Consider the following 15,235-nt stretch of genomic DNA (forward strand, 5'->3'; position numbering starts at 1 on the left):
ACTTTGTAATAATTTAATTTGTCTCTTGCCCAGTAACATTAAGTTTGTGTCAAATCAAATAACATTATAGTTTTTCATACAATTAATATAATGCACAAATAATATAATAATGTAAAATAAGCATATTTTACTAATTCTGGCACAGAATGAAACTGAGAAAGGAGCTGTTTTTATTATTACTATTAAAAACAACATGTGACCTTAATGTATCCAGATAATTTTAAGGCCATCCTTTCAATGGTTGAGTTTCTGTTTGAAAGGTAATCTTTACATATCAAATTTGCTGACAAAACTTTAAATGCTACACATTTTTAAGTATTTCATAAGCTGTAAATATCACAATATAAGAGAAAAAGCACAGTAATTTAAACCACAAAGTCCTATAAATTAGGGTTGTTTTTTTATCTAACAATTAACTGCTACTTGGCCTTCACAAATGCATCATTCTAATACTGACAAAAGAAACTAATGAAGAAAACTGCCTAAAAGGTTTTCAAAGTGAAACTAATACAAATGATAAAGCAAAGACATTTAATCCCAATTTCAGGAAAAACATCTAATCCTGATAATATTATCTGAAATGTTTGCAGTACTTTTTATAATAGTCACTTTTTGTCCTTTTAATTCTCTCCACTCAGTGCTTTAAATTTTCAGACAATACAAGTCCTACTACCCAAATCCTTTAAGCCAAAGTAGATTATAATGAAGAGATCAGATTTATACCATAGCTTTGAAAAATGTCAATATGCAAAATGTTAAAATAGAAATACGAGTTAAATAAACACTTATTGTCAATTTTTTCAAAACTAACCAATATTAAAAAAATTTAGCTACATGAATTAGTTAAATATACATTCTAACCTAAATGAGTAAGCCTCTTAAATATTAATTATTTTAAATCAGTTGAGTTGGTGCTTTTTTTATTTTTAAATCAACCACAAAAGTAACAAATTCAAATGATTCATTTTAGAACAATTACTTCAAAAGCCAAGTTCTGATACTGTTGTTTTTCTTCTTGCCCTAATGAGTACCACCACTCCCCCAGTATTTTACTGACTGTTCTGTTGTCTTGATTAGGATGAAGCTGATGTACTCTTGTTCGATGTCGTTTACTAAATATCATGAATGCATTCATTGGCCGACGAATATGATCTTTTTCTTTCGTCTAGAGTTAAAAAAAAACAAAAAAACTTCAACCTTCCTGTGTTGATTTGTTCAATTTATAAAAGAAACAACCTAAATAAGGATTGTACTATACATTCATTTATAACACTGAATCTTTTGTGCATTATCACGTTAAATTCTTTAAAAGTGAAAATGTTCATGACATATAAACGAATTATCAACACAATAAGGAAACAATATCAAATTATCACAGCTACATGTACACAAATCTAGTTAGCTAATTTTTATGACAAACTATTATGTTTAAAGCCTACTGAAGTGATTAAACAATAAGAAACTTATTTAATGACCCATCCCCATTCTCCAGCACTTGAAACTTACCTAAACACTTAAAATTGCAATGAACCATTTCAAAACATTGGATGATTTCAACTCTGAGACTGTGTCTAACAAATTCAATATACCCACATACTGTACCAAACAATAATAAAAAAAATGTGCTACATTAGAAAATCTTCTCATACTGAAAAAAGAAATCTACAGTCAACCTTCTACTGTACAAACAACCTAGGAAAAATGCTGTGCAACAACAAAAGACAGAATCAAAAAGTACAGCAACAGTGGTGTTTACCAATTAATGTGTCAAAACTGTCAGTGTATACAAAAGTCAAACAGGATGTTCCACAGAAACTAAAATTAAGGAACATTCTAGAAGCCAAAAATTAAAGAAAATGGATCCCACCTTACTGGAACCAAATACCAATTTGATCTGAAAAAGAACTGCAAAATTTTACCAATCTGTGAAAAAGGTAAGAAAAACCAGACAGCCTGAAAATTTTAGAAATAAATAGAGGTTTAAAAACAAATCCAGAAAAAGTTCTAAACTACCAAACGAACTTAAACTCCTCCCCATTTCTTACTCCACTTGTCTTTACGCAAATATCAAGGTAATTTCCAGTTCGTTGTTTAGACATATGTAAACATGTCATAAAACACTTGAGTCTGTACCCGATAATGCCTTTACTGGCAAAACCATGGTCATGAACAAATGATGTATTTGTGAAATGCACAACAGTCTTATTTTTCCTCAGTTGTGTAGTTAACAAATTGTGTTTCAACAGACATGCTATAATTAGGTATAATCAATTGACAGAATTTGAGAATTCCAAGATTCCTCGGGTTTTCCTAATTGAGAAAAGGTGAAACTGGCCGTTAAACTTACTGATCAAATTTTTGCATTTTCTAGAAAGTTAGAATATATCTGCTTTCCTTTCAACTCTATAAACTGCTTACTGAAATCAAACATTTTTCCTATAATTTGACTAAGACTTTTGTATTTATGAAAATAATATTGAAGCAAACAGTTTGTTTATATTTGATATTTGGATCTCAATTATAAGTTATGATCATGGCAGTCTAAACACAAAGGTTTTTCTTTACCAACAGTGACATATATAGTTTATTTAAAAATTAGCATTACATAAGAAAAATATTGGAATGTTTGTATTTAATATCTATTGTATGATTCACGAAATAAACTATTACTCTCACAGTTTTCATAAACATATACGTGTAAATTCAAACAGTATAACAACTTTTTCCTGACTTAACTAATCTCAACAAGAAAACAACGAAACATATTACAGATATAAAGGTAAATCTGTGGATACTGATAAAATATTGAATGCAAATTAAAACCTTAAAAAATTTAAGTAAAACTTATGATATGTGGAACTATACCATCCTTCACTGCCTACAAACAGTTGTAGGAAGGTGACTGCTTCCCAGAGTAAAGAAAAAAATTAAATGAAAAAATACAAATAAGGTACTAACTAAGTTGTATTTTGTCTAAAAAAATATGTTAAGTCCAGCAAACTAATAACACAACCTACCTGTTTGAAATCTTGGTTTGAAAGAACAAACAACTATAGACTTTGTATTTGGACATCATAAGATGTAATCTGAAACAATGCTCCATTCAACATACCACATGACACAAAAAACTGATATTTAAGTACATTACTTTAACATTTGCTTTTAAATTAAGAAATTAACTAATATATAATAGTACTACAATTTGAGTTATAATCTGCAATTTTTGGTTATGACAAACTGACATTAGACAGAGGTTATTCTTAATGCAGTCCTTCCTTTTGAGTTGATTTTACTCAATTCTTCAGTACTGATACAAATTTATTGACAAATTCATTAAATACTAGTTCAATAAAATTTAGAATACAAATCAAGAAATGCAATGAAATGGCCTTTAACCCATGACCTGTCACAATAGGGTTAATACAGAAGATGTTTTATATATTTTTTTGGTAAAAATGTTTATTTTGTTAAGAAAGGGATAATGAGTTCAAGTAATGAGGCTATGCTTAGTTAGAGAAAAATGTTAGTTGTCACATTGCAGTTTTCTGGTCAAACGTAAATGGAGAAGAATAAAGTTCAAAGTTCAGTTAGTGAGAATAGAACATTAAACTTTGATATTCTTCTTAATTATAAGATAATTCTTTATACGATTATTAGTTAATATTGACAAAATAATAACTAAGTCCAAGTTTAAAAGCTGTAAATGTAATAACTGCCAAATGAAACCCAACACAGTACAAACTAAACTTTCACAATGATAATTGGATGAAAAATTTAATCTTAAATTAACCTGGGATAAAAAATAAACATCTGATAAACTGTCACCAGCAAGGCACATTTCATTCATACAAAACTAACAACAACAAAAAGAAGAAAAAGAAGAAAGAAAGAAAGAAAGAAGAAGCAGTTGCAGTATGGTATTCAGGTGCAATGATGTCGAACAGAAAACTGTAATACAGAAAGTTCTGGAAACTGTACACAAAATATAATTTAGAAAATGGACACTAAAAGAAAAATAAGCAAATATAGGTGTACAGATAAAACAAATATTTGTTCATACAACAAATACTGCTAATATATTTGACACTGCTATAATTTATATTCCCAATGTTTTAATTTATATGTTTACTAACAGTAGCCAGTAAACATTAAGATAATGATATAAAAATCAAGAAACTCTGACTAATATTAAGATTGATATGCTAGTTGCAAATCAGAATTAAGTAAAAGTTAGTACAGTGAAGCATTCAGTAAATGAATGGTTGAATAGATGATGAGAGGAAGTTCTGGGTTACTCAGACTATTGAAGTTAATGTTTCTTTTAGCTGATCAGTTCAGTCAGTTTAGCGTAAGAAAAATTTATGTTAGTAGTGAGAGTTATTACATCTATTCTGCTATTTAGTTACAAAGTAAGCTACTTTTATTTATCAAAGTTAAGTAAGTTAGGCATACATACCATTAGTCTCAGAATTTCTGTTGAAATGTTATTTGTGCACTTAGGCTTAGCATAAAAACATTGAACATAACCTGTAGTAAAAATTATTGAATAAATTCATCATCATTACTTAGGCTGAACTTGGCATTACTTTTACCAAACAATCCAAAAGAATCTGCCCAAAGATAAAACATGTTACAAAAGTATATTGGCCAGTTTATATATCCAGTAATACCTGTAAGCAAACATTTTAACAGATATCAAATCCACCTTCAAATCAATAGTTCAGAATTATTGTGAATATTAATTTCAAAGTAAATGTAATAACAAAGTTTAAATTTTACAAACCTTTTTAGGAGTTTTGGGTTCTTCTGTAGTTAGGGAACTGAGTGACTGTGTTCTCCGCTTAGTAGCTGTGACAGGAACTTGTAGACTTGAAGAGTCGGATTCTGAAGTAGACACAAAAACATCTTCTTCATCCTCTTCTTGTTTTGATTCAACAGAAGCTTCAAACAAATAATATAAACTAATGAGTTCATTTTCAACTGCATAAAATAACATTTAAAAGGGAATGTTGTGTATTGGTCAGAAATGATGAGAAATATACTTGTTAGATAAAAATTCATTTAAAGGAAAATATTATCAAAAACCTTAAAACTAAAGTAAATATTGTTGATCATTTAAAAAATGTTCCTTAACAACAACATTATAGATAGGTTCAATGTAATGTGTTAGAAAAGGCAAATAAAAAGTAAATAACAAGTTCTTGCATTAATAGAAAAGAATTTTGATGCAATGCAATAGCTTATAACTTACCAAAATCAAGATGTCTTTCTGGAATTTACTCTGCATTGAAATTATATACCAGATGTTTTACTTTTAAATACTGCTACTTGTACTCATGTAATCCTGTAAGCTTGAGTCTCCCAAAAATGTCTTATCAGCAGTGTTGCATTAGGGCACTCATTGGCCCTAAGCAATGTATAAGCTAGTATCACCCTTGCTTTGATGATAATTGTTATGTCACTAATAAATTCATTTTATTAAATTGTGAAATAGGGATAGTAGTCCAGGGCCCACTACCGTCAGGGTCCCATTGCACTGGATAAAACAGTCCTGCTTCCTAGCAGCAACTGATAGCGAGTTGGCCCTTTTAGCTCAATTAGTAGGAATACTCTCAATGTATGAATGGTATTAAATTCAATTCTGAACCATAAAAAAAAAAAAAGATGAATGCAAAACAAAAATTAGTATCTAGCTAGTATCATCTCACAACTTTGATATTATGCCCAAGAATCTACTTTGTTCATGAGATGAAAGATATGTAGCAGTTTGAGTTGTTAAAAAGTGCCTTAATAGCAATAGCTAATGGGTTCACTCTTTTGTGTGAAAGTTACCAAGTTTGATCCTGAGAAACTCAAGAACTGGAATACATTATTCTAATGTCTGAATGAATTTTCAGAAAATTATGAATAGTATATTTGTTTTTGCACTTAAAAAAATAATTTTAATTTATATATCAAAATTTTATGTATTTTCCACAATATTAAAACAGACATTACACATATTTAACTATACTGAACATCTCAAAATACAAGCTTATAAATTCTGATGGGTGTTTAAGTTTGACTTATTTTGTTCATATATAAAGCAACTGTTATGTACTTGTACGAAACTACAAAAACTCACGTTTACCTGATTTATTATTGTCAATTTGGTCTGAATGAGTTATTGCAGGGAAAGCTGGAGCTGATGAGACTGCAGGTGGGGCACTCTTGGGGGGTGATGGTGGAGCAGTGAGGTAGGGAACCAGAGAGTGCCATGGAAATATTGGAATTGGCTGAGCATCACAGTCACCTACAACAAACAGTGCAGAGCAAGCATAATAAACAAGTTTTCCAAAGGCTATAATACCAGCAAAACAAAAAAATCAAAGGTCTTGACTATAAATAACATCGTTCTAGTACATATACCAGTACATTTACATAGTGGCATAAAAGAAGCATTAAAATGTACTAACTTCTAATTTAACTCAATGCTAAAACTAACTTTATTCAATGTTCACATAAGCTGATAGTTTGTTTAAAAAATACTAATCATACAGCAGTACACTCAGACTGCTATGGTTAATTTAGTAAATTAAACACAAGCTCTTTCTATAACAGGTCAATTGCTATGTATCAAACTTGACAATATGGCAATAATACCACAGACTTTAAAGCTACAAAGGAATAATTTGTAGCCTTCTTATCAAACGAATTAAAAATAATAAAAACAATTTCTTCTAAAAATGAATTGCAGTTAATACAGACCAAGGTTTTTAGGTTGAGCACCTAAACTCAATTCCATTTCTGATTTTTAGCCTTTTATTTTAATTTTCAATTCAATTACGGATTGAACCATATTCTTACAGCAATATTTATTTTAAAATAATCCATTAAGGAAAAACAAAAGTTATGTAAAACATGGGTGATACTAATAGAAACAGATAAACCAACAAACATTACGCACAGTGGTGAGAAGATATACTTCTGATTATTTCCGTGTACATACAATGTTCTTTTATTAAGAATATACTATTTGATATTTAAAAATGTACTAAGGTTTTACCTGTATTAAAAATGTCCTACATACTTCACATTCATACATAAAGGCATTCTTTAACCTCCAAAACAGAAATATATAAAAACGCTAAATGTGCTTCTTTATAAAAGTTCTACTGTATTAAATTAATTGGAATATAAAGAACATTTTATAGATTTACTTATAGCGTTAGTGTTAGGATTGTTTTCAAAACAAATGAAAAAGAACAACTTCCTTTTTACTTTTACAGGCATCCCTGAATAGTGACCACAGCCACTATGAGACACGTTAAATAGTTTTATGTGAAAATTTGTTTAACCAATGGTGGAAGAGAATTGTGCACCAAAAATACGTTTCTAGTAAATCGACAGTCATTGTAATCAACGGTAACTAGTTTTAAGTCACGTGAACACAATTTCCTAGGTGACCTTTTATAAAGTTTGGAGCTGAGACTGTTGCTAGGCGACACACAGCAAGTTACGGTGTCATAAGCACGCGCCAGTCGTTTCCTGATAGCTACAACACAGCAGGTACTCCAAAAGCGGTCTGAACAGTACCAGAAGCTCAAATTTCTTTCACGATAACTAAGTGTAATGCGCAGAAAACCATGTGCACCAACTAATTTAAGTTGATCACCTAAAAAAAATTAAAAAACCAAAATGACTTTTTTTTAATCATTTTTTTTTGTTTTGGCACAAACGACTGGAAATCGTAATACTAAAAGTTTTGTGTCGCAACTACACGACTTTTATACTCTTTCATTAAAAAAAAAGTTTTTTTCCCGTTTCAATCTCTAACTAAACTATTTGTGACGTGTCCACTGCAAGTAAGGATTTGTAATTTTAGTGTCAACAACCTTCAGTTTCGCCACTGAGCTACCAGGAACGAAACATTAAAAGATCCATGTAAAATAAATGATTAATACTGAGAAAAGCACAAAACTACACTTACAAAAACTTTTTTGTTGAGGTTATGTAGTACATGTAATGTGTGCACTACACGACCCTGTGCAGACCTTTTACACTTCAATAAAGATAATTTTCCTACAAATATTTGATCAAGAGACTTTAGATACTTAAATAGTTATCAATTAATTAAATAACTAATGCGTTATGAAGTAAAATATGAAAATTAATCCCACAATAATGAAAGTTATATATGCACAACAATGATGAAATTATGTGTAGTATCCGTCAAACCCTAATTTGAAATTCATCAAAGGTTACCATAGGTCTTCCCTACACTGTAAACGCCCGTTATGACAAGGAACTCCTATATACACGCCTTAGCGACACGCCCACGTACTTTCGTAGAACCCGTGGACTCGCTGCCGAATTGTTCTATGCTAGTTCAATAGTATAACGCGCGTGTATGCTATAATCTGTATTTGACGCCTTTTTAGACGAAATATACATTAATCTTTAAAGGGAATAGTGCTAAAATAATATTTAAACATACATGTATTTCTAACGATAAATCACTTTACGTACAGGAAAAGTTCAAGTTCAAACATTACGTTTGTGTGAGCTGAACGTGAGTGTGCAATAAAAACAAGTTGCGCGATTTATGCTGTTTATAATATTTATAGCGCAGCAGCATACATTTTTGATGTTCATATTCAATCTATGACGTCAGCTTTAACTTTCTACTGTTACGGCAAACATTTTTGTGTTATCAGCTACTTGTAATATAATATTAACACATCTGATGTCATTTTTGATTCAACTCTCCACCAATGTAATATCTGAATGCGGATAAAAAACGTAAACTTTAAGACCATTTGCTCATTGTTTCATTTACATTACCCGAGAGAAAGAGGCATTAATTTATACTCGCACAAGTTATTTAAAAAAGTGATTTATGTCAATCAGAAGCGAATTATTTTTGGTATACGTATGTTTCAGTAGATATTTTTTGCTGTGAATATGAACTTGTATTGTTACTAATACTAAAACCTCAATTCGGATACTAAGTTGCATGCAAAGTTTCACCAACAAGTAGTCCCCCACTGGGACAGCGGTAAATCTACGGATTTAGAACGCTAAAATCAGGAGTTCGATTCCCCTCGGTGGACACAGAAGATAGCCGATATGGCTTTGCTATAAGAAAACGTGCGGGCACACAGTAACAAGTATTTTCTACCCAGTCACTGCGAGTAAATGTATGCTAATGTTTATGAAACAGGAAAACACTAACGATGAATCCCCTGGTGGCAAAGATTATAACTAGAAATAGGAGGTTCAATTCCTGTGGTAAACACTGCAACCAGCCTCGTTGCGCAGCTTCGCCCTAAAAACGAAAACTTACAAATGTAAGGAGATAGGATCATCATTCCGACATGCAGTCTAAACATGTTGTTAGTTATTATTAGTGTTTGTTCACACGCAGTCTAAACATGTTGTTAGTTATTATTAGTGTTTGTTCACACGCAGTCTAAACATGTTGTTAGTTATTATTAGTGTTTGTTCACACGCAGTCTAAATATGTTGTTAGTTATTATTAGTGTTTGTTCACATGCAGTCTAAACATGTTAGTTATTATTAGTGTTTGTTCACAAGCAGTCCATAAATGTTGTTAGTTATTATTAGTGTTTGTTCACTTTGGTTAAAAAAAAAACAAACGAAAAACTGACAGTTCTTTTTCTCAGAAGTGGTGAAAACGTTTCGTACAAGATTACATTAAGACAACAGGTACAGACTAACAATCTCTGACAGACAATTTTATAAGTTGAACTACAAGCTTCCACTTAACATTCCTTCTACGTCAACTGTTGAATATTAGAAGATATAACCACACACGCTCAAATGTTTTGGTTTTTAATTTTTCGCAAAGCTACACGAGGTCTATCTGCGTAAGTGGTCCCTAATTTAACAGTGTAAGACTAGAGGGAAGACAGCTAGTCGTCACTACCAACCGCCAACTCTTGGGCTACTCTTTTACCAACGAGTAGTGGGATTGAACGTCATATTATAACGCCCCCACGGTTAAAAGGGCGAGCATGTTTGATGTGAAGGGGATTCGAATCCGCAACCCTTAGATTACGAGTCGAGCGCCCTAATCACCTGGCCATGCCAGGGCCGCAATCAAATCTGTTATCTAAATTTCTTACTGAAACCAGAACTAAAAGTAGAATTTAACTGAGAAAACAAGAATGTGATATATATTTCTTACACTTCAATTGTTTATCTAGGATACAGAATAGCTTGTTTTTGCTAAATATAGCTCTGCTGTATAGTCTTTATGTATGGTGTATAATCTTTTAAAGTATGATACTTTAAAAATAAATGTCTTATTATAGGAACATACGAATACTGTGTCGATACATTTTATCTGACAGACATTTGAAAGCATCGGACGTATATACCAGTACAGCCATTTAACAATTTGAGGATACATTTTAAATCATAACATTAAAGATGCATAATACATTAGTACAATCATAGGCGAACACATACTTGAAAATCACGTATGCAGAATGACCAAATGTACTTAATATGTTTAACAGGGTACCAGTTCTTATTAATCTAAGTAACGAGAACGTTTTACAGTAAACAATTACCAGTAGTAATAGCGGACGCCGGGGCAGCTTCGTATATTTTAGCATTCATTTGTCAGACATGTTTTGTAACTCCTTGGTTAATCACGGCTTCCTCGTTTGTTAACTATTTTACTTGTTGAATTGTGCGGCCCGGCAGAGCCAGGAGGTTAAGGCACTCAACTGGTAATCCGAGGGTCGCGGGTTCGAATCCCCATCACACCAAACAGGCTCGCCCTTTCAGCGGTGGGGGCATTATAATGTTACGGTCAATCCCATTTTTCATTGGTAAAAGAGTAGTCCAACAGTTGGCAGTAGTGGCTGCTTTCCCTCTAGTCTTAAACTGCTAATTAGGGACGGCCAGCGCAGATAGCCCTCGAGTAGCTTTGCGCGAAATTCAAAACAAACCAACCTTCTTGAATTGTGCAAGTTGTCTGTGAACAGATCATCAAGTTTGTAGCATCAAGTTTTAAGATTAAAAAACTTCATTATTAAAAGTGAATATGCGTAAACAAGATAAGCTCAGTTAAGACGGAGATCACCCGTTATGGACAAGAGCATTTTATTTAGTCATTGTCCAACCATACGACTTTGGCAGATAAGAGGTTCAAGGTAAGAACTGTTAACACGTCTTTTTCTGTCTGTTAAACTCAGTTCATTTACTATCTAGAAACCGTCGTCTTGTTGAAAATATAATGTAACAGAAATTTGTCCAACGTTGCTCGAAACTCTCACGCACGTTTAAACATTTAACGGCGCGTAACCAAATTTTAACTTTACATAGAAAGAAAAGTATATTCTAACTGCCCATTTAACAGACATCAATACTATAAAATAGTAGCTCCAACGGAACTTGTAACCAATGACGTAACTTTAGTTTTAAAAGTGAGTGTGTACGGGGGTGGGACAGTTTTTGCTGCTAGAATACGAAATGGGTGATTCTTTCAAAAACTTATCCTGTCTTTAAAAAGGTGCAGGGACAGTGACCCAGTTCTCCTGTGAAAATTTCGCCTATGTTTTTAACAAGTGCTATAACTGCAGACTCGGTCTTAACTTGACGTTCTTCCTAATTGGTTTTCTCATGTTACCGCCTGTCTGTTACCGCTTCCCACAGTGTTCCAATTTTCTTTTTGTTTTCTTCAATTCATTTTTGGTCCCTAATTCACGTTATGTTTTACTTATTCTTCCTTCTTTACGTGCTTTGTTGTTCTGTAAGCACACTTGACTACTCTGGAAAGGTCACAAGTGTTGCACGTGCTGCGTTCCTTTCTTATGATGGAATGCTATCAAGCACAGATATTTTTTCGTGATATTGATTTTATTTTTACTGATAAGAGAACACACAACACGTGTCATTACAGTCATCCAAAAGCTACACGTGACAATGTTTACGAGAACATCACAGTGGATGCCTTATATTATCCACCCTTCATCACACTCTGAACAACAACAAAAATGTTCGTTTTTCTTTGAAGTTACCTGTATAATGAACAAGATTGCTGTAATTTATTTACCAATGTCTCTTGCAATATAGCAGGCTTACAGCATCACTAATTCCTCAGTTAATAAATGTTATTTAAGGCAGTCTGTATGAAAAACAAGAAAATGGTCGATAAAAAATTGCCAATAATAATTAAAAAACATGTTTTTCTCATACTGTTTAAGCTTGGCATGGCCAAGTTGTTAAGACACTCAAATTGTAATCTGAGGATTGCACGTTCGAATCCCGTCACACAAAACATGCTCGTCCTTTCAGCCGTGGTGGCGTTAGTTACAATGTTACGGTCAATTCATTGGTAAAAAAAAGTAGCCCAAGAATTGGTGGTAGGTTGTAATGATTATCTGCCTTCCCTCTAGTCTTACACTGCTAAATTTGGGACGGCTAGCTCAAATAGCCCTCCTGCAGCTTTGCACGAAATTCAACAAACAAATCGTACTATTTAAAAAGCAGCCGGATCCACCATTAACCTGTAAAAGAAAAATCCAGAAGCTTCTTAACTAATTAACTTCTTAACAGTCGAGTTGCAGATTGCGATAAAGTTCCTATTATTACATCCCTGTTCTGAATGTACATGTGGCAAAAGATTTAGTTGCTGACTTGGTTTGTGCGTTGGTGGTGGATGAAAACTAAGAGAAAGAGAAAAATTCTATGGAATTACACCATAACAATTCATTTTAATGAAATCCGGTCGGGATCTCTGCCAGACATACCACTACTTTCTGTGCAACTTTGTTGCTATAAATACAGTACCTCTTGTATGAGACAAGGAGTGTCTCATTGTTAAACGTGGCCAGATTGACAATTTGAAGATTCACGGCTCACGTCCCGATGCCGCAAAAATACATTTCACATTCTGGGTCAGTGGGTGAACTAAACGAGTGCTAGTGTCTGAAACTAGGGGCGGCTATGTTGCGTGTATTCTACGTTTCAAAGCTAATTAAACGTTCTCGTCAATGTTAGTGAAATTCAGTTTAAAATATTCTCTTGGATTATAAAGGATTTTTTAAATTATCTATTAAAAAAAACTTATGAAATAGTTGTTTGTTTTGGAACGAACCCATATTGTACTCCGTTATGCTCACAGCGGGAAATCTCACTACGGAATTTACCTTCCTAAAATCAAAAGATTTACTGTTGTCCCATTGAAGAAAATAGTAAATATATATATTTTTTTAATTTTAGACGTTAAATGTACTTTATTTTTTTACTCTTACATTGGCAGTTAACCTATAAATGACTTCATAAGCCCCACGAATAAAAGCCTGAAATGAATTATGCTGCTGCGCTCCAGATATCCCGAGTAATTACAATACCATTTTAAAACAAGTAAAATTACTTATGGATAGGTTTTTTTTTTTAATCAACAGTATAAGATACAGATGCAAAACCAGAGCCGAAATTTAACAACTGTTAAACAACGGTTTGTGCCATTGGTTATAATGCTTCAATTAATTCAATAAAATACAAACAGCACACAGTATATTACCTGCCGATGTGCATTAATAGCGTGCAGTAAAAAATCTCTCTCTCTCTCTCTCTCTCTCTAAACATAAAAACATCACTTAAAAATTAAAAGCCAACTAATATCGTAATTTTCTTTCAAAACTCTCGCACTCATATAATTAACAATTTAACAGTGCATTTTGGGTAGCGCCATCTGACGGTAAATACATTGCACAAAATCTGTTTTTATAATACAAAACTTCAGGTTCTGATTTTCAGATCTTGAAACATTAAACTGTAGAACAAACAATGATAATTAAATGTACATGTAATGTTTAACAAGGCAGGACGGAATAAAGATTATGGTTTCCAACATTAATATTAAATTAAAACTACACATCAAAACATTGAAAAAATTGAGATTAATCACACAGAAAAACATTAAATATGTACAATATATAATTGATTCTTCACTGAGCATTCAAGCCACAAATTAAAAATCTTACATTATATGTCTGATGGAATATAATGCAAAAAAACAAAACGCATGACATTTCATTACAAGTATTCCGCGAATAACTTCTACTGTTTTTGTTTTTTTTATCATGCTCTTGTTAGTCTAATGAGTATAAGGCGTAAATTATACATTTCACTTAGTAACGTAAAAATTTAAAAAACATTGAATCTCGTAGACATTCTAATAATAAGAACATTCTGTTGAGGTTGTGGATAGCTTAAAATTTTCAAACATAATGGGGTGCACTTTAAATTCGAGACAGTGACGGCACCAACATCTTCCCCGTGAGGAGGGTAGGGTAGTCTAAAGAAAAAGATATATATCCTACATCTCGTGGGCACATATAATGTAGTCTAGGAAGTGAACTAGATTTCACAGTAACTAAATTCACTAGGTGAGGGTCCACAGAGGAGACTAAGGTACATATTGAGGTACACACACACACCTAGCACCCTTAAGCTCCACCATAACCCTCGGACCTTGATATTGAAGACAAATACAGAAGTCAATATATTTATGATCGTCAGCTTGTAACATATGCATCCCACAGAATATAGGGCAACTTCAAAGCCAAATAATCAAAGTTACAAAAAATAAATATACGACACGAGTAAATAAACAGCTTTCTACAGTTGCTACCTATTTGCTCGTATTCTCAATTTACATAACTTTTATTTTTTTTACGTACAGACGCGATTCAATTGTTCGTAGTAATAACAGACTTGAAAACGTTTGTGGTAATATTTACATTTTCAAAACGCTATTTAATTATTTAAGTTCGAAATAAATTAACTGTTGAACACCAGGAGTCGTACCGAAAACTCCAATTTTCTTTTTATTTCATTGAAACAAGAGTACTTTTAATAATAATAAAAATAGAGCTTTAGCTTACGATATTGAAAAGATATTTTAAAAGTTATATGTTAACATATGATAATTTAGTAATTACCTTTCAACTATTTTATCTCAAATTCGGGTTTGATCGTTACGGGTCTGAGCGAAGTCCAGTGGTTACCGTGCTGTAACTTTATAGAGGTAAGGTTTCTTTAGTTCGATTCCTAAATTAGGTAAGTAGATCAGTAATGAAGTGGACATGTTGTTCTAAAATACAGTGAATTTATGAAAAAAGACGAAAGAAGATGCTGAAACTTTGGAAATTTACATATATACTGTTTAAAACGTGTAGTTATTTTGCTACTGTACATGAGCCAAAGGTCACGA

The 15,235-nt window shown here is 32.3% G+C and overlaps 1 protein-coding gene across 2 annotated transcripts in view; it reads right to left on the bottom strand.

The window, feature by feature from the left end:
- LOC143237642 (protein capicua homolog) overlaps positions 1–15,235 on the bottom strand; it is a 73,830-nt gene that overhangs the window by 34,946 nt on the left and 23,649 nt on the right. For both annotated transcript variants that reach the window (XM_076477130.1, XM_076477131.1), the window contains exons 3-5: positions 6,131–6,292; positions 4,784–4,941; positions 980–1,165 (exon numbers count right to left, since the gene is read on the bottom strand). In XM_076477130.1, the coding sequence (XP_076333245.1) occupies positions 980–1,165; positions 4,784–4,941; positions 6,131–6,292 (506 nt within the window). The remainder of the gene's footprint in view (positions 1–979; positions 1,166–4,783; positions 4,942–6,130; positions 6,293–15,235) is intronic.

This window comes from Tachypleus tridentatus, chromosome 13 (genome assembly GCF_004210375.1).
Source record: "Tachypleus tridentatus isolate NWPU-2018 chromosome 13, ASM421037v1, whole genome shotgun sequence".
In the NCBI taxonomy this organism is placed as follows: domain Eukaryota; kingdom Metazoa; phylum Arthropoda; class Merostomata; order Xiphosura; family Limulidae; genus Tachypleus; species Tachypleus tridentatus.